Here is a 26,850-nt window from a genome sequence, read left to right on the forward strand (position 1 = left end):
CTCTTTATCTATTTCTTAATTTTTGTTCTTCTAAAGTCTGTATTCTTGTAACTCACTCTTACCATCTCCGTGCACGTGTATTTATTTACTCCGTTAGATATTTCTACTCTGCAATGCAACATAATGAACATACAGCCAACACCTACTAGGCTAACTACGAGCAACATAATGAACATAACCAACACCTACAACTAATTTTCAATTCCGGTTCGGTTCAACTATTATACCGAAGCCAGTTGTATATACATATATATTTTGTGTGTGTCATGGGTATTTGGGAAAGGTGAAAATGAAAATGTGTGTAGGGTTTGGTGGTTGGAGTCTCGATAAAATCTAGCTTCGACTAGGGATCACATGTTTTTGGTCAGACCATCTTAGATCTTATATTATTTTAATCATTTACGTACATATCGATCAGTTTTGCTAATCAACCCACTATTGCAGCAAAATTACAATCCAAATATATAAATTTTCGAAGTAATTAATACAAGATTTTTTTTTACTAAATTAAGTATTTTATGAAAGTCGTATTTAGTGCCCACACAAAGAACTTTGGAGAGAAAGAGAGAGAGAAGGAAATGTTTACAGAGAGGCTTCTCTCAGACGAAACCAATAAAGAACAAAATACAAAGCTGAGAAGAATCCATAAAAGGTGAAAAAAAAAGCAAGAAGAGCAAGGAAATATGTATTCCTATCTCACCTTCCGCTTCACATCATTCTTCTTCATCTTCTTCACCAGCTGTATTCTGTATATACCAAAATCCACTCCTCTCTCTCCCTCTCTCGTTTTCACTTGATCCTGTCCTTAATGTTTTATCTGATTTTTTGTTCTTCTCTTGAATTTTTGTTGAGTAGAAGAAAGTAATGGAAGATACTGAGTATTACTGCAACAATGGTGGGGTTTCAAGAAGGGCATTTTCGTAAGAGAAGAAGAAAAATTGAGTTTTATAACTCTTCAATGTCTTGTATCAGATTCATTCGTTATTATGTGTCTTTAATTTGGTCCTTTAAGATGAAAAAAACAAAAATAGAGTCACGTTTTCGGAAGTAGTGATATTGGCGGAATGGCTCAATCTCCTTGTCACAATTATCACTTTCTTTTCTTTTTTTTTCAATTATCACTTTCACTCTTCTTTTCTTCTTCATTTATTAAACAAATCACTTGTTTTTGCTTCTTGTCAAAAATAAAATTTATGAACTGCAAAAATAGCTTTCTCATATTTATTTTCATCAGTTTGTTCTCTGTTAAAGATTTATTACTTTCATCAATTATGCAAGAACTTGGCTGTATGAAAGAGTAGTATATCATTTTATTTCTAGCCATAGCATATATTTTAATTATATATCTTCTGATTTCTCGAGTTGTCATTTTCCAAGGATTTAATATGTGTACGTATATATTGGCAATGATATTGCATTTATATACATTGGTAATGATATTGCATGTATGTCTAATGATTTTTTTTTATATAATTCGATGTGCATTGTTGAAGACACACGACACAACAGAGGAAAAACAGAGAGAGATGGTTGTTTCTTGATTCTACATTTTTACTACTCTCGGGGAATGTGCATTTCATAAAACCCGATAATTTATTTGGTTACTTAGGACATTTCCAACCCATCTCTATTTTAGAGGTGAAAATAGAGATTATGCTCCAATTCACCTCTATTTTCCCCTCTAAAATAGAGATTGCTATTTTTTCCTCCAAATATAGAGGAATTCTATTTTTTCCCTCTATAATAGAGGTGAACTTTTTTATTTGTAAAGTAGTCCTATAACTTTTAAATCTTTCTATTTATGCAAAAAATATAATTTTTTATGAATATAAATGAGATAATTTTGGTTATAGTTTAAAAAAAAACATATAATATGAATAAATATAAAAATTTTCATTGATATTAAACTACAAAAAAGTAATTGCAAATTAAAAATACATAAAAATAAATGAAAATTAACAGAATTTAATTTTTTTTTAATTTATGAATTTTAACTTCTAGTATTATTATAATATGTTGAAACTTTCATAAAAAAGTAACATAAGTGGAATTAATTTAAAAAATTTTAGTAGTCAAAGGTTACTATTACTATAATTTAAGAAAACTTTTAAAAAAAGTAAAATAAAAGATTAATTCACAAATTTTATTTATCAACGTTAGTATGTAAGTTTTTGTAAAAAAATAAGTGGGGTCAATTCATAAATTTTATTAATAAAAGGTGTTAAGAACAAATAACAAAAAGAATATATTGAGAATATTCCTTTTTAGAGGGAAAAATAGAAGTAACCATTGGAGACAAATACATCTCTATTTTAAAGTTTCTCTATTTTAGAGGAAAAAATAGAGGCAACCATTGGATATGGTCTTACGCAGAGATTACAACTTATCAGCTTAATTAATGAACGGTTAAAAAGAAGCAATTATTTAGTGAACGAAATAAAATTGGAAACAGTATGAGTATGAGAGAACGACTGGAGAGTTGAGTGGTATGACGTCAAAAACAAGGTGAGTGGTGTAACAGTGTTCAATGCAAGAAGCAATCATTAAGTCAGGGTCAGGCCGACACCTTATTGTATATGCTTCATATACAATCTGATATGATATGGTCTTAATCATCAAAGTTTCTTGCTAGTATTATAAATTAACTACAATTAGTATTTTAGGTTCTTGCTACAGTTTTCTTGGGGAATGTGGGGAAGAATTAATTCCCTCGTCTGTACTCGAAGCCCAAACAAAGTTTCACATCATATGGGGGTATTCGTGTGACAACCATTTACTAAATGTTTAGTATCTCTTATAGCCTATAGGATTTGAATTTGATATTTAAGAGGAAACACAGTGTTCATGTGATATGCCATTTGGGCTATCAAACCTTTGGGCTTTTGGCCCATGATACTAGATCACCAATCTCTCTTATTAAGATATAGTATTTGCTTTTGTTTCCTCTCGTATTACATAGTTTTAAAAAATTGGTTTTGCGTAGGAAAATATAGTATTTCTTTTTTGTTTTTCTTCACACTTTTAGATCGTTCATACTTTGTTTGCTTTTTGTAGCCTTTTTACGTAGTTTTAAAAACCGAAATTACATGCTTTGCTGGTACGAAGTCATTAGAATTTTTTTCAGGTCATTAGATTACCGAGGTCAACCAGTCGGGTTGAATTCATCAGACCGATTTACATTTTAATTGTGTTACTTACAAAATATAAAAAAATAAAAATTTATATAGGCAATATTCAACATTGTGATACTGTTCATCTATTTGTTGGTAAATTTAAGCATTTTCCCACTACATTTGTAAACAGTAAAATGACTTCAAGATCCATTACTTAAATATAAAGAAATAACCTAAAATAGTAATTATATGATAGATGACTCAGGCTCCATTGCCAGGATGCACAACCAACACTATTCTGCTACACACATTAAACTCATCACAAAGCATATTGATAAAAAAATGACAATATATATTAGAAAGAACTTTAATTAAAAAAATTTGAAAAGGACTTTAGTGGAATAAAGCATATAGAATTGGTGCATATGATCAGAATATGGTCCCGTGGATAAAAAGATGAAACAAACATTACTGAAGGAGTTCGTGCAAATTATTGGGAAGATGATTCTACTTTTATGAACCCTTCGTGAAATATAATTATTTCCCATTTTTTCCCTAAGTGTTTGCAATATGCTTAAATTTTGTAAAATATATAAGAATAATTTTAACAAAAAAGGAATATTGAAACAGAAGCCGAAACGCATATTAACAATTGATCTGTAGCTGGATTTGTCCCATCATCCCATTTTTTCTCCACTTTAGTGAAAAATCAAATATTTATGTCTTATAAATTCGGTTTTCTTTTCACCATTCTTTACATTTCAAAAACACAAGATTGCTTCCAACATTAGTTCTTACCTTTAAACTCGGTTGGGTATTATTAATTAAAGCCACATGAATCTACTTCTGATGTTAAATTATTTGTGAAACATTCAACAATATTTTTCTAGTAAGATTAGGTTTCAATTCCTCGAGCGTACGTGAATAAAACGATTACAAAAGGTAATAGAGTTAGTCATCGAGTTTTACTAATGTATTGTGTGTGAAGATGAAAGTTAATCAGGGAATATATATGAAACAAGTACAAAGATGCATGCATGATGTAAGGATCATTGATAATGCGTGACAAGTAAATAAGGCGATTGGTTGCAAAGCATCTCGCTGCTTACCTCATCTTGCTCAGCTTAATTAGGCATTTTGGCCACTTCCATCTCCGTACTTTGCCTCTTCTATTTTATATTTTATTTCTTTGTTTAGGAATTGATTTTTCTAAACCAAGATTCAATTTAATCGTTTTCATGTTTTTAGTCATCAAGGTTTGGTTGCACCAAAAAAAAAAAAAAGTCATCAAGGCAATTACAGTGTTGTGACAATATATTCGACGTTGTCACCCATTAGGTGAATGCGTTAACTGACACTTCGGTGAAGACAAGATAAAAGAGTTATCAAAATGATACTAGTTTCAATTCGATGTTATCAGATTTAACTTACATGTAGTGTTATATTATAAAATAATGATTAAGTTATCTGGACTTACCAGTTATTATTATAGTAATATTTGATCTATGATTATGAAGATTATGAGTCAATGATCTGAAACTTAATATTATTCTTTCTTACATACGAGATGAATGTAAAATCATCTCTTCAATCAAATTGCTGAAATCAGTATTCATCTATGATCACAACATCTTTAATGCCACGACGTTTGGATTTAAGTTTGTACATATTTTATTAAACTAGACCAAGGAATCAAAATTTGTTTTACGAAAACTTTATGAAAAAAACCATAAATTCGAAACGTGGGGGTCATGAATGTTCTTGCAGTAAAGTAAGACGTGATTGAATGGGGAAAAAGATAGAAAAGTAATTGAATAAGAAAAAAGAAAGACAGAGATGTAATTATTAGAGGAGGGCGTTCGATTAAATTAACACGAAAGGAGGAGGATGTGGGCCAAATAACGACAAAGAAAATAGAGTGACAAATAGAGGAAAAAATCAAAAGTATAGGGTCTTATCATAAACAATGTAACATCACAAAATAACGCACCCCATCAGGCAAAGTGTGGATTCTCCCTATTTGAGGCTGATCTTACTTGTTGTTGCTCGGTTCTCTTGGTACAAGTCACTATCTCATGTTGTTGCGTTTTGACATTTTTATACAATAAGCTCTATATATGCGAATCATCAAATTTCAAATTTAGGTAGGGAGACAGCCAATTTCAAATTTCATCTTCTGGTAGAATAATTGTTTCCATTAAGATGGAAGAAAAATCTGAAAAAGACAAAAGGATGGAGGAGATAGCGCATTTTAGCGTGCATATCAGAGTCCTCTAGCCTGTCACTGGTAGTCCTAGTACATTACATCAGTTTTCTGTTTTATTTCATCTTTTAATTTTACTGTAAAATGGAGAATTAAAACAATTTTTTGTAACTCGGACATTTTAGAGAATATTTATATACAGCTGAGTGGACTCCCTTAGTTTTATTATACATGAGAAAATTAATACCCAATCCACTTTGGTCATTTTATCTATAAACATAAGTTTTTGAATTTAAAAATATATATAATATTTTATTATCAAAATTTAGTCTGATTGTTTATACGTGATATTTATGTTTGTAGTCACTACAAAATAAAAATTAATAGATACTTTAAAAAAAAAACAACTCATCAAATTATAAAGTGTACAAACAAATTCATAATATAAACAAATTCATAATATAAAAGAAAAGTGTTCTATTTGTTTTTCGAGTTTATTTTTTGTTGTTGTATGTTTTTCGGTTTATGTTTACAACTTTAGAAAGATGTTTAATGGAAATATGATATGTAAAACAAAATAATAAACAGTACAAAAACACAAACACTAAAAATAATCAAAATTTTTAATTAAAAAAAACTATAGTTGTAATATATAATACGCGAAATTAGCAATAAGAAAAAGGGACAAAGAAAAAAAAAGACGACAAAAAAAAAAAAAAGGGACAAAGAAAAGAGAGAGAGTGTAGAGTAGACTAGCATCCACCTTCCCGGGTCCGACAGTCCGTATCAGCTTCCCCTGATTCTCTCTCCCCACAACTCTCTCTCTCCTCTTTTGTTTTGCCTCTGTATCTCTCTCTCTCTCTCTCTCACTCTCTCTACATCATTTAAACGTCTCATGTTTCACCTTCTTTACTTAAGCCAACAAACTCATACATCTCCTGTGAGAGAGACTGTTGGAGACGAAGGGAGAAAGAAAGACTTCTTCTTTGATAGACCCGAGATTTCTTCTTTTTAAAAATAAAGCAGAGATTTTTTTTCTTTCTTTTCTTGTTTGCTTTTGCTTTCTCTTCTTTTCCTATGTGTGTTTGTGGGCACAAACCCAAAAGAAAAGTAAATGTTGTCTCCCTTCTCTTCTGAATTTTTCTTCTTTACTTCTCTCATAGCTAAAGCTTCCATTATGGTAATTTCTTTACAAGGAAGACGATGATGACTCAACTTCATCTCCTCTACTTGTTCTTGTTTCTCTCTTTCTCTACTCTTACTCTCTCTTCCGAGCCCAGAAACTCTGAAGGTAACACTACAACAACATAAATTTCTATTCTTTACTGTTCCTTTGGCTTAAAGTTTGGATTTTTATTATTTGTGTCTGATTTTGCTAAAATGGGTTACAGTGGAGGCGTTAATAAATATAAAGAATGGTTTGCATGATCCTCATGGAGCTTTGAACAACTGGGACGAATTTTCAGTTGATCCTTGTAGCTGGGCTATGATCACTTGCTCCCCCGACAACCTCGTCACTGGCCTGTGAGTTTTCTTCTTATTTTTCTACAAAAATTATTGTGTTTCTCCTTCGATTCTGCTTCTATAGAGTTCATTAATGGCGACAAATCTCACTGCTCTCTTCTCCCAATTGTAGAGGAGCGCCTAGCCAATCTCTGTCGGGAAGTTTATCTGAGTCAATCGGTAACCTCACAAATCTCCGACAAGTGTAAGATTACGACATCCTCGGATCCTCCATCCCTCTTGTTTTTTTTAAAAAAAAATTCTAAAATATTATTTTTGTAAAAAACCTCATTTTCCTGCTTTTGGGGGTTTTTGAAGGTTATTGCAGAATAACAACATCTCCGGCAAAATCCCACCGGAGCTCGGTTTACTTCCCAAATTACAAACTTTGGATCTCTCCAACAACCGATTCACCGGCGAAATCCCCGTTTCCGTTGAGCAGCTAAGCAGCCTTCAATATCTGTGAGTTTTCTTCTCTTATCTTCAATCTTGTTCACCATGTACTGAGTTAATCAGTTCATAAATCATCTTACCTCGTACGAATTGGTTTTCCAATAGGAGACTGAACAACAACTCATTGTCTGGGCCCTTCCCTGCCTCTTTGTCTCAAATTCCTCATCTCTCCTTCTTGTGAGTATAAAGATTTGTCTTTTCTGTTTACAAATTTTTTTTACCTTGGATGAAGATTGTCTTTGTTTTTGTCTGATTTTTTTTTTTTTTTTTTGAAATCCAGGGACTTGTCTTACAACAATCTCAGTGGTCCTGTTCCTAAATTCCCAGCCAAGACTTTCAAGTAAAAAACCTTGTTTTGTGTTTTTAAAATCTCAATTGATTTCACAAATTCTTATAGGACTAATTGTTGCTTCTGCTTCCTTGTTGAATGTAGTGTTGCTGGGAATCCATTGATTTGTAGAAGCAGCCCACCTGAGATTTGTTCTGGATCTATCAATGCAAGTCCTCTTTCTGTTTCTTTGAGCTCCTCTTCGGGTATAATTCTCGTTCTTGCCTCGGTTTTTTCCTGAATTACGCATTAATAACCAACCTTTCATTAAATCTGTCCTGTTACTTGAGTTTGTGTAGGACGCAAGTCAAATAGATTGGCGATAGCGCTCGGTGTAAGCCTTGGCTTTGTTGTGTTACTAATCCTTGCTCTCGGGTCCTTTTGTTTGTACCGAAAGAAACAAAGAAGGCTACTGATCCTTAACTTGAACGGTTCGTCGATTTCAGCTTTGTGCTTTGTACAACTTTGATTCATGAAGATGTTTAAAGATTAAAGTTTTGCTTTTTAGCAGACAAGCAAGAAGAAGGGCTTCAAGGACTTGGGAATCTAAGAAGCTTCACATTCAGAGAACTCCATGTATCTACAGATGGTTTCAGTTCCAAGAACATTCTCGGCGCTGGAGGATTCGGTAATGTGTATAGAGGAAAGCTTGGAGACGGGACAATGGTGGCAGTGAAGCGGTTGAAAGATATCAATGGAACTTCAGGGAATTCACAGTTTCGTACCGAGCTAGAGATGATTAGCTTAGCTGTTCATAGGAATCTGCTTCGGTTAATCGGTTATTGCGCAACTTCTGGTGAAAGGCTTCTTGTTTATCCATACATGCCTAATGGCAGCGTCGCCTCTAAGCTTAAATGTTGGTATAAGTCTTGATTCGTTGATCCAAAATCTCATTTGCAACGACTTCTTTTAACCAATTTTGTTTCAACTGTTTTAGCTAAACCGGCATTGGACTGGAACATGAGGAAGAGGATAGCGATTGGTGCAGCGAGAGGTTTGTTGTATCTACATGAGCAATGTGATCCCAAGATCATTCACAGAGATGTCAAAGCTGCTAATATTCTCTTGGACGAGTGCTTTGAAGCTGTTGTTGGTGACTTTGGGCTTGCGAAGCTTCTTAACCACGAGGATTCTCATGTCACAACCGCGGTTCGTGGCACGGTTGGGCCACATTGCACCTGAATATCTCTCCACCGGTCAGTCTTCTGAGAAAACCGATGTGTTTGGTTTTGGTATACTCTTGCTAGAGCTCATAACCGGATTGAGAGCTCTTGAGTTTGGTAAAACCGTTAGCCAGAAAGGAGCTATGCTTGAATGGGTAAGTAACGAGACTCAGAACATACATTTTCTTGATTGCTTATATAAGATCAATCAAATTCAACATTTTTTTTAACTTGGATTTTTAGGTGAGGAAATTGCACGAAGAGATGAAAGTAGAGGAATTGGTGGACCGAGAACTCGGGACTAACTACGATAAGATTGAGGTTGGAGAGATGTTGCAAGTGGCTTTGCTATGCACACAATATCTTCCGGCTCATCGGCCTAAAATGTCTGAAGTGGTTTTGATGCTTGAAGGCGATGGATTAGCTGAGAAATGGGCTGCTTCGCATAACCATTCACATTTCTACCATGCCAATATCTCTTTTAAGACAATCTCATCTCTGTCTACCACTTCTGTCTCAAGGCTTGAAGCACATTGCAATGATCCAACTTATCAAATGTTTGGCTCTTCGGCTTTCGATGATGACGATGACCAACAGCCTTTAGATTCATTCGCCATGGAATTATCCGGTCCTAGATAACACAGAGAACTCAAGAAAGACACAAAAAGATATCATTTTTCGATGGAAATGCTCTACACTTTTAGTTATAATATAGACATGTATATGTTGGTGATGATGAAAATCTCTCTACAGTTTGAGATTCTGTGTTCGTTATGTTAATGTATATATTAACTTTTTGGAAGGTATTTTTTCTTGTGAGTTTCATTGATTTATGGAGTTTGGAAAGAAAGATCTGAGCTTTTTGCTTTAACATTGTGATGGCAAATGAAGAAACTATGAGACTGATTTGTTTGACTTTTTCTTTTGACCAGAATCTGATTTGCGCTCTCAATCGCATCAATACTTATTGAGTTACCAGAATTTGGAATTTGTTTTTATCATAAGGTTTTGTGGTCCTCTAAGCTAATGGGTGGACACTTTTGTCTAACTTTGACTCTCATGTGTCATTTTCACTTGTCATCGCGAACAACAATACCAGATTCGTATGGAAATGGGAAACGACAGCGTTTTGGAGGAGATGGAGAAGAAGAAGACGACGAAAACACAACATATATAAAGTAAAGAAAAAAAGAAGCTGCTTGTAGAAAAAGGAGAGTCTTTTACAATTTGGCGACATGGCGAATCAGTCCTCTCCATCTCCAATCTATTGTGTTTCTTTCAATCAAGATAATAGGTGAGTTTTTATTTCCGCTTTCAATGTAGAAATTTAACAAAATTCGATTCTTTTAGTAGATTTTTCCCGGGAAAACGTAACACAGAAGCTGCCCTTTTGTTGTTGTTGTTGGCTGCTCCATTTTCGCAGTGGTTTTGCGATAAGTTCAAAAGATTCCTTCAAAATATTCGATTCCACCACAGGCAGACTTTGTTATGAACGAGGCAAGTTTTAATCATCCGATAAGATTCTCTGCTCGTTTTGGTTCTGCAATTCTGTGTTCATCAAGAGACCTACTGTTTGCTCTGTATATTTCCTTTTAATTGATCTCTGGGACTTTAAGATGATGGGTTTGAAAGAAATTTGGTTAGATTAATCGAATTCTCAAGTATGATTCTGATATTGAAGAAAATGACTGTTAGATGTTTAAAATTTTAGATTGGATAGTATCTGAACATTAATTCCCTGTTGTGATTGATTTATTTCAAGCTTCAATTTTTTCTGACACTATGGATTGAAAGTTGTTTGCTTTGTGATTTGTTTGTTATTGGTAGCTGCTGGGGCCTTTGTTATTGTTGAAATGTTGTATAGCTCAGATCTCCTTGCAATTGTTGGAGCTGGTGAACAGGTTTGTGCTTAAATGAACAATTTTTTTTCGGTTATCGAATTCGATTTTTGTATGATTAGAGAAAATTTCATATACTATAGGCTTCTCTATCCCCAAGGCGTCTCTGTTTATTCAAGACCACAACGGGTTCTCCTCTTAGGGAATTGAACTTCTTAACATCTATACTCGCCGTCCGTATGAACAAGAAAAGGTTAGTTAATTACCAAACTTATTATCACTGATTGTTTTGTTTTGTTGTTTCTTTTGAAAGTGAATTCATGGTGCTGATTGGTTCTTATCAGACTTGTTGTTGTGCTGCTAGAGAAAACATTCGTTTACGACTTGAATACGCTTGTTATGCTTGATACTATCGACACGGTGCCAAATCCAAAAGGTAGCTCAGAAAGTTTCCTTCATCAACTTCTAATCATAGCAGTTCGTTTTAAAAAAGAATCTCTTGTCTATCTTCGAGCAGGTCTCTCTGCATTCTCTCCATGTATTGAAGGCTGCTACTTAGCTGTTCCTGCTAGTGCGACGAAAGGATCTGTTTTGGTGTATAACGTCATGGAGTTGCAGTCTCACAGTGAGGTTTACTGGATGCTTCACCTAATTTTGGATTAAAATTTGAGTTTCTGAGTTGCATTCATAAACCCAATTATTAACAAACTTGATCGTTTTATTTCTCTGTTTGTGAAAACTCGATTACAGATAGATGCACATCGTTCTCCATTGGCTGCGATTGCCCTTTCTTCAAATGGAATGTATATTGCTACAGCATCTGAGCAAGGAACTCTGATCCGAGTCCATCTTGTTTCAGAAGCAACTAAGGTGAATAGTTAGTTGCTCTTTGGATACATAATACATTTTGGTTTTTCTTACGTTCGACTACAGATACTTAATCGTTTCTCTTTCTTCTGTTTGCAGTCATATAGTTTCAGGAGAGGAACATACCCATCAACAATATATTCACTCTCTTTTGGACCATCCACACAGCTTCCGGATATATTGATTGCAACGAGTTCTTCAGGCTCCATTCATGCCTTCTCTTTAAGGTTGGCCATAAACCAAAGGTGAGGATTAAGAATCACACTCTGTACTTCCTCTACACCGTGTGAGATATTTAACAGTGTTGAAGAGTCTTCCTCATCTTTTCTTGGTCCCAGAAGCAAAAGATCTACTAGCTTTCTTGGATCGGTTCTTCCCGACAGCGTGAGTGATGCATTAGATCCAGCACATCATCACGTGCTTCAAAACGCAGTTTCTCCCGGGATTAGAAGGTGAAAAGGCTAATCTTGTAGACGCTGCGAAATGAGACCTATTAGGCTATATATAACCCAAGAGGTTAATTTTCTGTTGCTTGCTTGTGTTGCAGTTATGCAGTGGTCAGGAAGATAGATAAACTTGAAGGAACATCATCTCCATCTCAGTTTACATCTCTTAGGTAAAGATTTTAGGATATCTCCACGGTTGTATTGTAACAGATACCACGAAAGCTTGATGGTCTTTCTTTCGTGTTACTCGTCCTTTTTCTCAGGGCAATGGTGTCGGTGATTACGTATAATGGATATTTCCAGGAGTATACGCTAAGTATCAATAACAAGAATGAATCTCTATGGACACTGGAACGTGAATTCAATCTCTTTTCTCCATAACCACTAGGTGATATTAACCCAATACCAAAGATGTCAATAGACAAATTTGTACATGGCAGCTCCTTTTTGTATATAAACAATTTGTAACTTGAGTTTCATTAAGATTTTTTTTTCTTTTCTTTTTGTCGCTGTATCTTAATCTTCATTTATTTTGTGTTCAAGAAAACGAACTATAGAATGGTCTCTTGAACAAAATGTCTTGATCTTCAGAACAGGAGCGAGGAAATGTCTTTATCTAGATCATTCTCATATCCAAATATTCCTTAATTAAGGAAACAAAACGAGATACACATATTCATTAACAAAGAAAAAATAGAAAGTCATAGATCTCCATATATCATCGTCATTCACTGATATAAAAAATTTCCATGATTCAGTTAATCAATTTGGATAGAAAATCATCTATGTTACGCAAAACCTCCCTTATATATAAAGGTTCCTCAAGAACAATAAAAAAAAAGCGTCTTCAATCTAATATCAATGGAATCATCCTCTAATCACATGGTACATACACATAATAGATTGTAAGATTAGTGTTTACATGATAATTTTTTTTAATGCATGTGTAGATATATCTTATGTGTTTAAGTATCTTCACAGGCGTGTGTTTTGAAGATAGAATCTCCTACCAAAGGATGGAAGAAGACGCTGGAAAATTTACTCATCACCATTAATGGTTTCATAATCTCTCACTTCTCTTGTTTAATTATATCTTTTTCAGTTTACTTGATTTTCACTTGTGTTCCTGAATTCATAAGTAATATTTATTTTTCTTCTATATATATATATATCCAGATGTAAATTTCACGATCGACAAGCGAAGTAAAACGGTATATCTATATGGGAAAATCGATCCACAAAAAATACTCGAAAAGATTACACAAGCAGGCAAAAAAGCTGAAATTATATGGAGCAATAACGAATGCAAAAAGCCAACAGAAGATCGAAGAAACCAATTTATGGAACAATGTAGTTATCCGTCTGGCTCCATAAACGCTCCTAATGCTTTCTTCAATCATCATCAACAACAACAACAACAATACCATTCTTATCATCAACCCAATTATTATCAACAACAAGGCTCTTATGCTCCACCAAATCCGATGATGACTCAGTTTCAACCATACCATCAACCTTATGTTCTTCCAGTGCCATATACATTTCAGCGTCATCCTCAGCCGCCACCTCCACAACTGTACACGTACCACCAGAACGACGAGCCTAAGGAGCCTGTGGCTAAGAGTTTTCCACCGACGCCTCCTCCGCCTAAAAACTTTACGATGGGTGACTTACAATGCAGGATCATGTGACTTGTTATGTTTATTCTTTTTTTGTAGTCTCCAGCAACGATTTAGTCTATATATATATATATATATATTTTTAGAGTTTGTGCATGATATTTACAACGATCTTGTGCTTGATATCCTAAGAATTTGGAGTTGGTGATATCAATAATGAATCTTCATGGACACTGGAACGTGCGTATTTTTATCTCTTTCTCAAAAAGAACCATAATATCACACGAATTCAATGGACAAAAAAAAGTCTTTATCTTCACTGTGTACTACTCAGGAGAAGTAGAAATCTCCATCTTTAACACATCCATTTAACTCAAATATATAGTGTAAAGATAGCTACATCCGTACAACAAGATTTGCACTTTGTATGTTTGAGGAAAGAACACTCATCGCGTTCTTGTCCTGACGACTTGCCCTCTGGAAGCTTTTCTCTCCATCTTCTCCCTCTTTTTGCGAGTTTTCTCATCCTCTACACCTCCCTAAGTACAGTCATAGAGACAAAAAAAAATACACTCCATTTTCATAATGCTTTTTTCTCCATTGTTAAAAGCACTTTGAGAGTATTCCAAAACTAGGTGGTTACCTCTGAACCTTGTGACAGGAATCCTCTAATAAGTCCAGAAGCTTTGTACGCTCCAAATGCAGGAATCTAAAATTGTCAACAAAAAAAAAAAACAATGATCGATCGCATCATCGTCTTCTAACAGACGCCGCAATCTATTGAATAGTATTACATATTAAGATTTTTCCAAATTGAGATGCATGCGCTTACCACTAGATACGTGTACCAAAACTTTCCAGAAATGATAGTTGTTAGCTGCACGAAGCAGGTGATGTAGAGTACATCATGCAAGTATCTGCAAGAACGAGAGATCATTAGGCTTGTGATGTAGAATCTATTATCAATCCAATCCACAATCAACTGAATCCACCATAAAAGATGATAATCACTTTGCAGTTTTCAATCAAACAGTATAAAATCAGATACTAAAAACCAAATCAGCAACTGATTAACGATAAATCTCAGAGAGAATTTCAGAGAATGGTGGCTCAAACATCACTTTTCAAACAGCTGATAATGAAATAGTCCTCTCCTATCCATGGACAAAGCTATTGGCTTTGGAGAAAGAATCAAACCATACAGAACACTGAGACAAAAAGCAGCGACTTTCTGTTCTTAACTGATCAATTAAGAGACAAAGCTTATAGAATTTGAAAACGTACCCACAAACTCCACCAGTGCTCATGTCGAAGCCACCATCAATAAGCTCACCATTATCAGTAATACTAGGCTTTGCCATTTGATCAAGAAACTTATAAGGAATCGCGTAACCCAACGAGGTTACCACAAGCCCAATCCAATGCTTCCATGTAAAGCTTGAATGAAAAATCAGCATCCTCACTATGACATACACAACCTGTGACCACATCATATGATTCAATCCTCAAATTCATCGAAATATAAAAAAGGAAAACATCCGATCTCGACCTAAAAATTGAAAAATTCAAGTGCTAAAGATCAAACCAACGAAGTAACAGATCTAATTACATCGAAAGTCAACGGATTTATGCTCGAGAATCTGAGGAAATCAGGAAAGACTCGGATAAAAAAGGAAGTACATTGCAAGCGATGATGATTCGACGGAGCTTGGCCATGTGTCGAGCGTTCTCATCCTTACGCTTCTTAGCTCCTTGATTCGCCATTACTAATCTCCGATTCTAGCTCACGAATGTCTCGGTCTCTGGTCAGCTAAATCCACACCTAATAACAAGTCTCTGTGAAATCAGCGGCCAGGCAAAAGCGATCGAAGAAGATTTCCGATGAAAAAACAGAGACACGAGAATATTGGGCCAGATACGAGAATTGTGGGCTTAGGCCCTCTATTGTAGCCCATGTTTGATTGAAACGTACACAATTTCGGTTTTGGAATATCCCAATCTACTTCTAGCTAATGGGTCAGTTGAACATTTTATTTTGTCACGATTATTATAGGAAAAAAACAAAACAGGGTTTGGTGAGAAATAGACATGTTTTGTAGTACAATGTAAGAATTGACGTGGACACGTGGGAGCATGGGCAATGCAACCAGTCACCATTAAGGTCGGTCCATGATTCATCTACCCTTCGAGATCAAAAGGAGAAAAATCTATTCTTGTTTTTTTGTAACTCATGTTTTCAAGGATTTAGACTGTTCAAAACATACTACTATTACTATTATCATTCACCTCCGATACAATTTAAAAGAATTAGTTGACGGAACCAAAATCTTTTGGATGGGCGTTGAAAAAAAAAATGGGATCAAAATATAGACCGTTAGATCCTGATTAGGGACCAAGGAGGATTCACGTATCTCCCACGTGGAAGATGCTTAGCCCTTGAATGGACCATTTGCTACTTGCTTAGTCTGCTTTAGGCCCACCAGAATGGAGGACGCAAACGCAACTTCGAGAAGCTCCATTTTGAATATAATAATGACACCTCTTTTTTTATTTTACATTTAAACTTTTTCTAATTTGACTTGCAGACATCATCAGTAGCTTAGTTTAGCAAATTTTTTTAAGTTTGAGGAAAAAAATGTATCAAGACATTGCTAAAATAATTTTATAACATTCAAAATAGTCAACTCTTCCAAATAAGGAAAAAAATCCAGAAATACTTATCTTTCTGGAAAACAACTATGCAATGAACATTAGAGGAATTTCATTCGGTTCCAGTTGTAATTATATAAAAATAACAGAGAAACACACGTGTCTCAGCCGATAAAACTAGGAATATCCTAATTTATACTCCTTTTAATTATTTATTAATCAAGTCTCTATCTCTTATCAGTTAATCTTCCTCTTCTCTTCTTCGTTATATCTTTGCTTGTTTGATAATATCTCCGTTTTTCTTGTGTCTCTCTCTTTCTCTCTCTCTTATCCAGATATCATCCCATTACATAAACTTTTCAAATTCTTTTCACCTTTCACGTTTTCGTGTTGTGCCCAATTCTCATTCGAATCAGATTTCTCATAATTTCAATTCAAAGATTTCGTTTTTTTGGTTCTTAGTTTTGGGTTGTGTTTTGACTCTGTAGCCGAATCGACACGGTTTCGCTATTTTCCCGGGAAGCAAGATTTTCTCAGGGAAATTCTAAAACTGAAGGAAAATTTATAGCTGGTCTTAGTTAAAGGTGAGTCCTCATGAATTATTGCTCTGTGTAACAGCTTTGTTGTTATTGAAAGTTACGTCACCTGTTATAGTGAGGCTTTTTATTATAAGGATAATACCTGCAATAATGCAGATAATATATTTATATATTCTGGGAAGAATAGCTTATCATATATTGTGAGTTTGTGGTCGTTCTAGCTGATTCTTCTTTGATTGGAAACGCAAACATATTTAAAAAAAACTTATCATTATTTTTATTTTCTGGTGATAGTGATACAATACTCGAGAATTCTCATATTTTATGAATCCCTTCTTTTAAAGAAAGATTTTTCTTTATCTTCTTCTTCTGGTTTCAGCAGCTGATTCTGCAAATACGATTTGCATTGATCCGTAGATGAGACCAATCGTTAGATCATCTTCTCTCAGTAGAATTAGATGGGCTCTGAGGAATCAAGAACGCAATTCTTCAACTTTCTACTCGAAAAGCAGCAAACTTCTGATCGGTGTCAATCAAAATCAAGCTCTGGTGAACACAAACACTCGTAATCCAGCTTTGTATTCGAGGTTAAGTTTCTTGAGAGGTCTATCAGCAGAAGCAGTAGAAGCAGCTGATGCTGTTAGGCTCACTGTCTCAGGTTTGTTTCTTTCTAAGCAAATTTTAATTAATCTCAGAGGTTTGTTTCGAGTTTATTATGATGAATGATTTTGTAATTTTCAGATGTGAATAGAACAGGTCCTCTTGTTGAGTATGAGAGAAGAATCAGTGATGGTGAGCTCATGACTGGTGATATCTGCCAAGTACGAATAAAAACTTCACTCTTTTTTACTTCATTGAAGCTTGTAAATCTTGTTACTTGCGGCTGAGGTTTTGTTGAAATGTTGCAGCTTAGCGCATTGAGAGAGCTTCAGAGACTACATGATGAGCTTATGGAATCAGTAGATACATGTCGTTTAGATCGGTACAACACTTCTGATAAATCATCAAGGTGATTCTTCTCTTCTCTTTAAGTCTGTTTTTGTTTTTGTTCTTTCTTCTCTGTTTGGTTTGAGAACGCAAACTCGTCTTTGTGTGTGAAGCAGAAGCCGTTGGTTCTGGTCTAGGCTCATGCCGCAGTCTTCTTACTCACCCGTCAAAGGATTATACCTCTATGGAGGTGTAGGCACAGGAAAAACCATGTTGATGGACTTATTCTTTGATCAACTGTAAGTTTTGTATGATCAAATTCTTATCTTTCTTGATCACTGCATTGCGAGCTCATGATCTTCCTTTTGTTTCATTAGGCCTTGTTCTTGGAAGAAGCAGAGGATACATTTCCATGATTTCATGTTGACTGTTCATAGTCGGTTACAAGTAAGGATCGTCTAAATTTATTTGGTTTTAGTAGAAAGCTTTAGCCTTTTGAGAAACCGGTTTGAATTTCGGGTCAAAAAAATGTTTGCAGAAGCACAAGGGTTTATCAGATCCACTTGAAGTTGTAGCACAAGAGATTGCTCATGATGCGATCTTACTATGTCTAGATGAGTTCATGGTATCTACTTTTTACATATTTATATCTTGTTGAAAATGATAATCTTTGGATCCAACCCATCTTGAGTTTCGACTTTTCGGCTTCTGGTTCTATTATTACAGGTAACTGATGTTGCAGATGCTCTGATACTTAACCGACTCTTCGGACATCTCTTCAGCAATGGCATCGTAAGTGTGATCTTCGATAATATTTCTACTCTGCTACAAACCTCTCTGCTCATTTAGTTTAAACTGGATTAAATGTAGATTCTTGTTGCCACATCGAATCGGAATCCTGATAAACTCTATGAAGGAGGACTCCAGAGAGATCTCTTCCTACCTTTCATTGCCTCACTAAAGGTAAATCCATTACTCTCTCTTTTCTTTTTTTTTTCTTTTCGACTCTCATAGAAATTTTATTTGCGTAGGAACGGAATATGGTTCACGAGATCGGCTCATCTGTTGATTACCGGAAACTAACTTCGGTACTGTTCTTAAAATCTCTCTAGAAACTCCTTAGGTTGGCTTCTTCATGCCAAAACAGAGCGTTCAATAAACTCGGCTTGCTTCTTGAATTGTGCAGGCTGAGCAAGGATTCTATTTCATCGGTAAAGATCTTTCGACCCTTTTGAAACAGAAGTTCCAACAACTGATTGGAGACAATGTTGTTGCGCGTACACAGGTAGTAGAAGTGGTTATGGGAAGAACATTACAGGTAACAACAAGTTATACCATCCTCTGTGTAATCCCAACATCAATCACTTCTGTTGTGTCTATATGAGTTCTTCATCAGACCAATGCTGCTTCATGAACAGGTTTCATTAGGGGCTAACGGATGTGCATACTTTTCTTTTGAAGAATTATGTGACCGACCTCTCGGAGCTGCTGATTACTTTGGATTGTTCAGTAAGTTACTCTACTTGGGCTTTCTTTTGTCTCTCTAAATGGGTTTTCTTGTTCTCATTCTTTCTGATGTTGCAGAGAAGTTTCACACTCTTGCACTGGAAGGAGTACCGGTTTTTGGGCTTCATAACCGGACCTCTGCATATAGATTCGTCACGCTAGTTGATGTATGAGATACCCGGTTCCATCTGATCAGTTTTAGTTGTCTTATAAGATTGCAGAACAAAACCATTCATCAAATCTGATTAATAGTTTAAGAGTTGCAGGTGATGTATGAGAACAGAGCAAGGTTGTTGTGTACAGCTGAAGCAAGTCCTCAAGAACTCTTGGAAAAGATTGTAACAATCTCAGAGGCGAAATCAATGGCTCCAAGAACATCGTCCAGATCAAGGAAGAACGATGTTTCCGAGCTCTGCGTGGATAACGAGTTAGGCTTTGCAAAAGATAGAACCATCAGTAGGTAATGTAACTACAAGTCTCTGTGAGGATACAACCTGGAAGTCTGATTGGATTTTTTGCTCATCATGTGAATTTGTTTATTATGTGCAGATTAACAGAAATGAACAGCAAAGAGTACTTGGAGCAGCATGCCATAACACAGAATTTATGAAAACATAAAACGCATACAGGATCATATGGCTTTTCACGGATTCAATTGAATCCTATAATAACTTGTTGTATTTTATGTATCATGTATTAATCGCCCACCAATTGATAAGAATCATGGGATGGAAATATCATCCGTTGTTGTAAACATTGAATTTTGAATTTACATCTATATTAAAACCCACAAAAATGATTGCATCTTTTCAGTACCATAACACAATGGAATACTAACCAGATTGTTGCTAAACATTAGAATTGTAGAAGCAAAACATTGAAGACCACAACTATATAGGGACTAGTTTTGGAAAGAAAGAGAGTAGGAGCCAGTGTTGGGATCTTTAACAGCCTTGAAGTTGTCCACACTCATCCCAAATCGACCCAAAATCGAGTTTCCCATCTCCTTCAGCTTAGCTACAAACACAAGACATATTCGGCATATGTTAAGTAATCAATGAAAAGATTCCCAAAGCAAACTGTGAGAACATGACCACAAAGAAGCACACTTGAAGCTGATTGCAAAAAATTATAAACTTTTATGACGGAATACTATCAAAACTTACTTATAGCCTCTTCTTTCATCTTTTCTCGCTTCTCGGCAGCAAGAGGCTCAAGGCGTCGAATCCCTTTCCTAGCTTGATCATTTGAAGGATCAAGTTCTAAGATCTTCTTCAAGTCTGCGTATAAGAAGAGAGAGTTAGTGTTAAATTTTCCGTTAAACCCATTCCATAACCAAAAACTGATTATACTGTATAAGTACCCAAAACTAACATAGAACTCATCGCTTAATTTTCTAATGGATTTGGTTTCATGAGAAAACGGTTATATCTTGGCTTGCCTTTAAAGTAAATAGTCATGAACTCACCCGTGACAGCTTCTTCAAAGTGTTGAAGTTTTTCGTGTGCTTCTGCCCTTCGAACCAAGGCCTTAGTGTAAGTAGGATTTAGCTCTAATGCCTTTGAGCACTCCTTGACCGTTTCTTCATATTTACCCTGAGAAACATTATTCAGAGAAATCTTGAGTACTATTATTGATGATAACTATACCCATCTTCAATCGAAGAGATTCAAGAGACCAAGAAAGAAATAATCAGATAAAGGTTTGATCAGGACATACCAATTTTAGGAAGCATACACCTTTGTTCAAATGGCATATGGATCGAAGCTCCATAGATTCGGGAAACTCCTGAACAAGCTCTAAAGCAAGCACATACTTTGACAATGCCTCCTCGTAAAGGCCATTTACGAACAATTTGTTTCCTTCCACTTTAGCTTCATTTGCTTCTGCCATGGCTTTCTCCTTTCATAGTTCAAAAAAAAAAAACGCTACCTTTAAGCATTCTCTACTAAAAGGTTCAAAATTTCCCATAAACCCAGAACTGGAAAACACTAAAGATGAAATGTAACAACTCATTTTTCGTTCAACAAGCTACTGAATCTATGCGGGACTCACCTGGTTTTTTCCGTCTTCAGTAATGTCCTCTCCTTCTCTCATTAGCTCAATCTGCTCTTCCTTCTTCTCCGGTTCCTCCTGGATCGTAACGGCGTCGTTTTTGCAGTCATCTTCTTCATCGCTAATTTCCCGTTCGCTGGCAGTCTCGAATCCGTCGGAATCATCACCGTCGACTAGTTTCGCCTCCGTCGCCGCCATCGTTTTTTCGGGTTTAGTTGAGGATAAAGACGATGGCTTTGGTTCGTCTTTGATGGGAATCTCTACCTCACTCTCACTTGACTCAATCAACACCATCTTTCAAATTTAGGGCTCTTTCGAGAGTTTTGCTCTGAAAGATTTTAACTTACCCGATCGTCGATCAGAATCGAAAACACTGGAGACGAAGGTTCACGATGCTCCAACAAAACGGCGACGTTTTCTTATACTTGGCTAAATAATATTTTTAATTTGGGCTGCGTTACATTCTCAGACCCAGTCTTGGCCCATCTAAATATTTAAGCTTACTTCTTCTTCTTTTTTCCGAAGCTGATGTCTCTGAATTCTGGAAATTATGATCACTGATGGAAATTGTAACGACAAAGTCGTGCTTTCATTTGCATTTTAGAGGTGGTTTTTATCAATGTTTTGAAAAAATATTTGAAAAAATAAAACAGCATTCAAAAGAATTCAGTAATATTGTGATTTGTGCATGTCTTCCAACACCAAAACAAACACAATCTTTCACGGAAAGCATATGATTGCAAAATTATAGGAAAGCGTTGCTTTAAATGATTCGTATACGTCACAACTCTCCCATCCATTTTCAACATTAACGAAAATAAAAATAGAAAGCATTGACATTATGATCCCGGTGAAGTATAAAAGGCTCTACTCCAGCTAATATATAACCATAGGAAATGTGAATTTTTTTTTTCCAATATAGTAGTACTGTGAATTGAGAAGATCAATATACAAATTATAACCCTTTTTGGTATGAACTCCTAAATTCCAGTTTAAATATTTTGAATCATTCTTTAACAAGCAGAGCCAGCTTCTACCAGCTTGCTCAATTTATAGTTCCTCAATCTTTCTTCGTAAACTTCATTTCCTTGCATCTCACTCTCATACCTACATGACATATATATATATATATATATACATAAAAAGCATTAGACTAAGTTGCATCAATTCGATTAACATTTATAATTAGTAACATCTTCTCATGAAACAACAAAGATGATTTAACCAAAAAATAAAAATTGTACCTCGGTGGCATAGGTATCAAAGGAGACAAACTCTGGACAAGCTTGAGGGCTTCTTCTTCTGTGTTGACGATTTGGTTGAAGCAGAAATATCGACCACAAGCTGAAACATCCTCGAACGCTCTAATATGAACATCCGCCAAAAACTTAACGTCAACGTACGCCAACACTCCATTCTCGTACATTTGCGCAGCTCCTGTTACCAACACCCATTTCATCGATTATATTCAAACCCCGATCGAGTGCATGACCGTTTTGTTTAGCCGTGCAAGTGGTGGTTTCGCAAAATTTGAAACAAAAACATAGATAGAAATATCCTAAAACACTCATAAAAATTAAGAACATCACAATTTCAACCCAATATAATCATTTAGGAACTCTTTCTAAAGACATATTTTAAGATTCTCTACAATCAACTCATTTAGGAACCAATTTGTAGAATTTTTAAAATTTGTAAAGTTTTGGTAATTGGTATTTTAAGAAAAGAAAACATCAAATGATGTTCTTCAAGATGCAAGAAAAAAAACGTATAATTTGTGGGTTTTTTTTAATAAAAAAAATTACCTCTTTCGAATAGATTGGTTGTACTAATTGTAGACAGTTTAATGGAGTTAATGAATGTGCATTAATGAATATGTTAAAAAGTGAGTGTATCTCTGTAATTATGTGATGTATTATGTACCTTTGAGGTAGGACATGGTAGGCCCAGCGTTGTGTTGTGCGACCGATGGTCCGACGATAAGACCAGGATTGATAGAAACCATGTTGAGCCTACGGTCCATGGCTAGTGCCCAAGCTGCTTTCTCTGACAACATCTTTGCCAATGCGTGCCACAACTGCAACCAACATACAATGTGTACGCACGTCAGTTTGAGCTTGTGCGTATGGAAAGGTAAAAATTACTACTACTAATAGTAACCAAACAAAAAGCGTAAATTCCTAAACAACATGAAAGAAAAGAAAAAGAAAAAAAAGGTATTGGAATAATCTTTCATTTCGACTACTGTTCGATTCGATGTCATACAGCGATGCACGTTAAATGTTGTCCCCGAATAATTTGTTGCACAAGTTAGATGAGTTCATTTATGGTGATCATAACAATATACCAACATGTCACCCTTTAATATAGAGATGATTAATTGATAATCATAAAAGACTACTACTAAATCAATTATTCAATAGATACAAAATATGCCCTTTAATTTTCCTACTTAGTGGTATCCAATTATTCAATAGATACAAAATATGCCCTTTAATTTTCCTTAATGGTACCTATGTATATAATTAATCGAATCAAGCGTTGAACATTGTATTTATGAGTCAGGAATTTGAATATATTCAATTAATCTGCGCCCTACGAATTTTCTATGTCGCCCATTTAAATTATTCGAGATAATTGTGACAATACATTCGATGAAGACACAAGTTTGACTATCAGAAAGATACCACTCCAAATTTCCAAGTTTTTAATAAATGAAATAATAATAAAAAAAAACATGGATAGTATGCATTTCCAAATTCAAAACATATAGAACTGACTAAAAAAATACTGCAATATTGTGTGAGTTAGGTACATTAAATAAAATGTCAGAAGACAATTTTAGTGATTCCAATCCAGCCTATAAACTTTAACTTATGGGTCCAATTTTTTTTAAGCAAATAACAATTAATAGCAAAAATTCATACTGTATTAACAAAAAAAAAAAGAAGGGAGAGAGTGAAGAAAAAACAGAAACCTTCTTTTTGCGACAGAAGTCTTGATCACTCCAACACTTCTCATCAACATCCTTCTGAGTTCCAATGTTGTCTCTCCAAATTGAAGCTGTTAACGAAGAAGAGAAGACAATCTTGTCAATGCTCTCTGTTCTTCCACATGCCTCCACCACATTGATCGCTCCTCTCACCTCCAAATCCACTTCCTTCTCCTATATACATAATGATGATGTTGAACTTCAATCTCAAACAAAATCTCAGAATCTAGAGACATATAGAGATGATGGTTTAGATGAAGACACTCACATCGTACCCTTCAGGGCTATCTAAGCAGCAGAAGACTGCGTTACATGTCTTGAGGGAGACAAGTATGCTTTGATAATCCAACACATCAACATCGTACACCACTAATCTCTCCTCCGTTGCTTCCATCTCTCTGATTTTCTCTTCAATTTCACTCTCTCCTGTTTTACCAAAACACAAAAACAATCGAATCAACAACCAATACAAAGACTCTCTTTTTTCCCTCGAAGTCGTCGGAAAAACGAACCCTTTGCTTCAAAATCTCATAAAAGGGTAAAATTTGATTGTATTCAGAAGAGAAAGATACCTTTTTTACGAATCGCTGCGTGAACAGAGTATCCTCTGCTAAGCAATTTCTTGAGAATCCAGAAACCCACAAAAGTGGAAGCATCGAGAACGCAGCAACAGGAGGTAGACTTTTCGTGATCCATTTTGTTTTTTTTTTTCTTCTTCTGATTTATCGAATCAGAGAGTTTTTATCCAAAGCGTGTGTGTATATATATATGTGTGTGTGTGTGAAGAAGGTTAGAAGAAGTATGAAGAGAAGAGACAAGTATTAATAGGAGAAAGTTGGGTGAACTATTTTCTGTTGCACGTTCCCAGCTACTCATCTTTTATTTATTGTCTCATCTCCTATTACTTTTGACAAAAAAAAAAAAAACACTTGTAATATTACTAAAATATTTCTTAATTTTTTGTACCCCTCTATCTATCTTAATTAATAACTTGGTTATCCAATATCCACAAGTCAAGCCCCTATTGGGTTATGTGTACGCGTTGATCATTTTGGGAACGTGTGTCTTCTTTCAGAAACACTCCAATATTAGTACCAGCTAATATCATCAAATTCCATAATCTTCTTACTTTCTTTCCTATTTACTAGTACAAATTTACATATATAACCAAATTCAATCAAAGATAAGTTTTATTTCTATGATTGATACAGTAGTAAAAATTTCAAAGTGTATCACTCGGAGATTAGTTGATAAAGTGCATATACACACTAAAATATTAAGAAATGGATTTAAATGATATGAAAATGAATTTAGTTGAAAAATAATTTTCCCAAAATATAATTATACTTATAAGGTGTATAGAAATCTAAAACCAATATTTAAAAATTAAGTACATAAATTAAATAAAAAAATTAGTTAGCAGCTGTAAATTTTTATAAGAAGATTATTAAGTATTAACTTTTAAAACTTTAATCAAAATTTTTTGCCACTATTGGTATTTCGTATAAATCCAAGCTAAAGAACATTTCTTCAATTTTACGTGATACTAGGTTTTACAATGTTTTTGTATTTTAAAAAGTTTTTTCATCGAATATTTATTAAAAATTGGGTGATGATGATTTTAAAAGATGTTATATTTACAATTCGTAGTAAACTAGACCGTAGTTTTAATAAAACTGCGGAAACTCTCCTAATAGTACTCTATTATATATAAAAACAATTTCAATATAGAAGAATGTTAGAACTTAGAATTAGAATGAGACTTAGGTTCCAGAATGCCAGGTTAATGAAACAAACTTGGGTCTGTAATTGCATAAGCGAAATCACACAAAGGTGGCTTGTTAAAAAAACTATAATATAGTTTATTTAAAGATTGTAAGAATATAAACATGTAATAGAAATGAGGAGATAATATAATAAAGGGTTTTTAGTGAAAAATCCCCTCAATTAAGTTTGAATTGGATAAAAACCCCTCAACTATTTTTGTAATGTAAAAACCTCTTAACTAAGTTTTCGAAATGATTTAGCCCCTTCGTGAACAGTACCGTCAAATCTTAACGGATTACAGTTAAATGAAAACATGATGTTTTGTATTTTATTAAAAAACGAAATGACTTCAATAAAAGAAAACCCCAAATCGATTTGAAACTAAAAATCCTCAATTTAAAAATTAGGGTTCCTCGTTCAATTTGAAAAACTCTTAAATTCTTCTTCTAAATAAATTTGTTGGAGGAAGAAGAACAAGGTTTTAAACATCAAATTAAAACAGCTGCCTCATCTTCTTCCAAGCTTCAGATTTGTAATTCTTTCTCCTTTTTCTCCCAATTTGCGAAAATATTTCTCTCAATTCAAGGGTTTTTCTCTCAAATTCTTTTTAATCAACACAACAAATCATTTCCAATCTCACCCAATTGACTTACAAACCATAAAAACTACTTAGAATCACACTTTCAAAAATTAGGATTCATCAATTTAAGTTTAAGAATTTAGGAATTTTAGAGATTATATTTAATTTTGGGATTCTTATATCTGGCTTTCAAAAAACTTGTTGTTTATAGTAAAAATCGTGTAGTTTTTGCTAAAAAAAGAACGATTTGTTAAGATTTGACGGTACTTTTCACGGAGGGGCTAAATCATTACAAAAACTTA

The 26,850-nt window shown here is 34.6% G+C and overlaps 7 protein-coding genes across 11 annotated transcripts; 4 read left to right on the forward strand and 3 right to left on the reverse strand.

Moving 5' to 3' along the window:
- The first annotated feature begins 6,101 nt into the window (after positions 1-6,101).
- Positions 6,102-9,588, forward strand: LOC18031022 (probable LRR receptor-like serine/threonine-protein kinase At4g30520). The gene is given in 12 exon segments (XM_024149384.1): positions 6,102-6,607; positions 6,708-6,840; positions 6,953-7,024; positions 7,138-7,281; positions 7,378-7,449; positions 7,553-7,612; positions 7,706-7,806; positions 7,900-8,031; positions 8,112-8,456; positions 8,538-8,764; positions 8,766-8,918; positions 9,007-9,588. Coding segments are annotated over 12 exon segments (1,923 nt in total). The 5' UTR covers positions 6,102-6,519; the 3' UTR covers positions 9,403-9,588.
- A 322-nt stretch (positions 9,589-9,910) lies between these two features.
- LOC18031023 (autophagy-related protein 18b) lies at positions 9,911-12,394 on the forward strand. 3 transcript variants are annotated; one of them, XM_024149555.1, is made up of 11 exons: positions 9,911-10,057; positions 10,187-10,260; positions 10,591-10,664; positions 10,745-10,854; positions 10,946-11,037; positions 11,119-11,231; positions 11,352-11,471; positions 11,568-11,713; positions 11,807-11,920; positions 12,016-12,084; positions 12,178-12,394. In XM_024149555.1, exons 1-11 carry the CDS (start codon positions 9,999-10,001, stop codon positions 12,293-12,295), a joined length of 1,089 nt encoding a protein of 362 aa, XP_024005323.1. In that variant the 5' UTR covers positions 9,911-9,998; the 3' UTR covers positions 12,296-12,394. The 3 variants fall into 3 exon arrangements, with proteins under 3 accessions (XP_024005323.1, XP_024005324.1, XP_006412697.1); XM_024149556.1 differs by lacking the exons at positions 9,911-10,057; positions 10,187-10,260 and adding an exon at positions 10,287-10,424; XM_006412634.2 differs by lacking the exons at positions 9,911-10,057; positions 10,187-10,260 and adding an exon at positions 10,287-10,343.
- A 381-nt stretch (positions 12,395-12,775) lies between these two features.
- LOC18031024 (vacuolar protein-sorting-associated protein 36) lies at positions 12,776-13,605 on the forward strand. Its single transcript, XM_006412635.2, has 3 exons — positions 12,776-12,799; positions 12,896-12,971; positions 13,091-13,605. The coding sequence occupies exons 1-3, from the start codon at positions 12,776-12,778 to the stop codon at positions 13,603-13,605; spliced, it is 615 nt and encodes a 204-aa protein (XP_006412698.2).
- A 268-nt stretch (positions 13,606-13,873) lies between these two features.
- Positions 13,874-15,450, reverse strand: LOC18031025 (transmembrane protein 208 homolog). The gene is made up of 5 exons (XM_006412636.2): positions 15,214-15,450; positions 14,818-15,011; positions 14,366-14,450; positions 14,177-14,242; positions 13,874-14,072 (listed from the first exon to the last, which is right to left on the reverse strand). The coding sequence occupies exons 1-5, from the start codon at positions 15,295-15,297 to the stop codon at positions 13,980-13,982; spliced, it is 522 nt and encodes a 173-aa protein (XP_006412699.1). The 5' UTR covers positions 15,298-15,450; the 3' UTR covers positions 13,874-13,979.
- Positions 15,451-16,468: 1,018 nt separating this feature from the next.
- LOC18031026 (AFG1-like ATPase) lies at positions 16,469-19,944 on the forward strand. 2 transcript variants are annotated; one of them, XM_006412638.2, is made up of 15 exons: positions 16,469-16,766; positions 17,101-17,379; positions 17,463-17,542; positions 17,630-17,730; positions 17,825-17,947; positions 18,026-18,095; positions 18,187-18,273; positions 18,375-18,440; positions 18,519-18,611; positions 18,680-18,736; positions 18,835-18,966; positions 19,067-19,157; positions 19,233-19,321; positions 19,421-19,614; positions 19,704-19,944. In XM_006412638.2, the coding sequence occupies exons 2-15, from the start codon at positions 17,139-17,141 to the stop codon at positions 19,762-19,764; spliced, it is 1,485 nt and encodes a 494-aa protein (XP_006412701.1). In that variant the 5' UTR covers positions 16,469-16,766; positions 17,101-17,138; the 3' UTR covers positions 19,765-19,944. The 2 variants fall into 2 exon arrangements, with proteins under 2 accessions (XP_006412701.1, XP_024005098.1); XM_024149330.1 differs by having other exon boundaries at positions 17,104-17,379.
- LOC18031027 (tetratricopeptide repeat protein 1) lies at positions 19,830-21,598 on the reverse strand. Its single transcript, XM_006412639.2, has 5 exons — positions 21,210-21,598; positions 20,874-21,056; positions 20,623-20,749; positions 20,321-20,434; positions 19,830-20,171 (listed from the first exon to the last, which is right to left on the reverse strand). The coding sequence occupies exons 1-5, from the start codon at positions 21,501-21,503 to the stop codon at positions 20,056-20,058; spliced, it is 834 nt and encodes a 277-aa protein (XP_006412702.1). The 5' UTR covers positions 21,504-21,598; the 3' UTR covers positions 19,830-20,055.
- Positions 21,599-21,990: 392 nt separating this feature from the next.
- Positions 21,991-25,073, reverse strand: LOC18031028 (cinnamoyl-CoA reductase-like SNL6). 2 transcript variants are annotated; one of them, XM_006412640.2, is made up of 6 exons: positions 24,774-25,073; positions 24,470-24,627; positions 24,187-24,375; positions 23,133-23,286; positions 22,454-22,646; positions 21,991-22,316 (listed from the first exon to the last, which is right to left on the reverse strand). In XM_006412640.2, exons 1-6 carry the CDS (start codon positions 24,895-24,897, stop codon positions 22,223-22,225), a joined length of 912 nt encoding a protein of 303 aa, XP_006412703.1. In that variant the 5' UTR covers positions 24,898-25,073; the 3' UTR covers positions 21,991-22,222. The 2 variants fall into 2 exon arrangements, with proteins under 2 accessions (XP_006412703.1, XP_024005892.1); XM_024150124.1 differs by having other exon boundaries at positions 24,470-24,629; positions 24,777-24,971.
- Between the last annotated feature and the right edge of the window lie 1,777 nt (positions 25,074-26,850).

Source organism: Eutrema salsugineum, unplaced genomic scaffold (assembly GCF_000478725.1).
Source record: "Eutrema salsugineum unplaced genomic scaffold, Eutsalg1_0 scaffold_1, whole genome shotgun sequence".
Classification (NCBI taxonomy): Eukaryota; Viridiplantae; Streptophyta; class Magnoliopsida; order Brassicales; family Brassicaceae; genus Eutrema; species Eutrema salsugineum.

What these genes read in the sequence shown, in the direction of transcription:
- LOC18031023 (XM_024149555.1), top strand. Translation starts at nt 9,999, where the DNA reads ATGGCGAATCAGTCCTCTCCATCTCCAATCTATTGTGTTTCTTTCAAT. An exon ending in GTCCGTATGAACAAGAAAAG is followed by an intron (nt 10,855 to 10,945) that starts GTTAGTTAATTA and finishes GGTTCTTATCAG; the next exon opens with ACTTGTTGTTGTGCTGCTAG. An exon ending in CACGGTGCCAAATCCAAAAG is followed by an intron (nt 11,038 to 11,118) that starts GTAGCTCAGAAA and finishes ATCTTCGAGCAG; the next exon opens with GTCTCTCTGCATTCTCTCCA.
- LOC18031024 (XM_006412635.2), top strand. Translation starts at nt 12,776, where the DNA reads ATGGAATCATCCTCTAATCACATG. An exon ending in AATCATCCTCTAATCACATG is followed by an intron (nt 12,800 to 12,895) that starts GTACATACACAT and finishes GTATCTTCACAG; the next exon opens with GCGTGTGTTTTGAAGATAGA. An exon ending in TTTACTCATCACCATTAATG is followed by an intron (nt 12,972 to 13,090) that starts GTTTCATAATCT and finishes ATATATATCCAG; the next exon opens with ATGTAAATTTCACGATCGAC.
- LOC18031025 (XM_006412636.2), bottom strand. Translation starts at nt 15,297, where the DNA reads ATGGCGAATCAAGGAGCTAAGAAGCGTAAGGATGAGAACGCTCGACAC. An exon ending in AGCACTGGTGGAGTTTGTGG is followed by an intron (nt 14,451 to 14,817) that starts GTACGTTTTCAA and finishes TCGTTCTTGCAG; the next exon opens with ATACTTGCATGATGTACTCT. An exon ending in TTTGGTACACGTATCTAGTG is followed by an intron (nt 14,243 to 14,365) that starts GTAAGCGCATGC and finishes TGACAATTTTAG; the next exon opens with ATTCCTGCATTTGGAGCGTA.
- LOC18031026 (XM_006412638.2), top strand. Translation starts at nt 17,139, where the DNA reads ATGAGACCAATCGTTAGATCATCTTCTCTCAGTAGAATTAGATGGGCT. An exon ending in ACTTCTGATAAATCATCAAG is followed by an intron (nt 17,731 to 17,824) that starts GTGATTCTTCTC and finishes TGTGTGAAGCAG; the next exon opens with AAGCCGTTGGTTCTGGTCTA. An exon ending in GATTCGTCACGCTAGTTGAT is followed by an intron (nt 19,322 to 19,420) that starts GTATGAGATACC and finishes TAAGAGTTGCAG; the next exon opens with GTGATGTATGAGAACAGAGC.
- LOC18031027 (XM_006412639.2), bottom strand. Translation starts at nt 21,503, where the DNA reads ATGGTGTTGATTGAGTCAAGTGAGAGTGAGGTAGAGATTCCCATCAAA. An exon ending in CTTTGAAGAAGCTGTCACGG is followed by an intron (nt 20,435 to 20,622) that starts GTGAGTTCATGA and finishes TCTTATACGCAG; the next exon opens with ACTTGAAGAAGATCTTAGAA. An exon ending in GATGAAAGAAGAGGCTATAA is followed by an intron (nt 20,172 to 20,320) that starts GTAAGTTTTGAT and finishes TTGTGTTTGTAG; the next exon opens with CTAAGCTGAAGGAGATGGGA.
- LOC18031028 (XM_006412640.2), bottom strand. Translation starts at nt 24,897, where the DNA reads ATGGATCACGAAAAGTCTACCTCCTGTTGCTGCGTTCTCGATGCTTCC. An exon ending in CGCAGCGATTCGTAAAAAAG is followed by an intron (nt 24,628 to 24,773) that starts GTATCTTTCTCT and finishes TTGGTAAAACAG; the next exon opens with GAGAGAGTGAAATTGAAGAG. An exon ending in TTGATACCTATGCCACCGAG is followed by an intron (nt 22,317 to 22,453) that starts GTACAATTTTTA and finishes TATGTCATGTAG; the next exon opens with GTATGAGAGTGAGATGCAAG.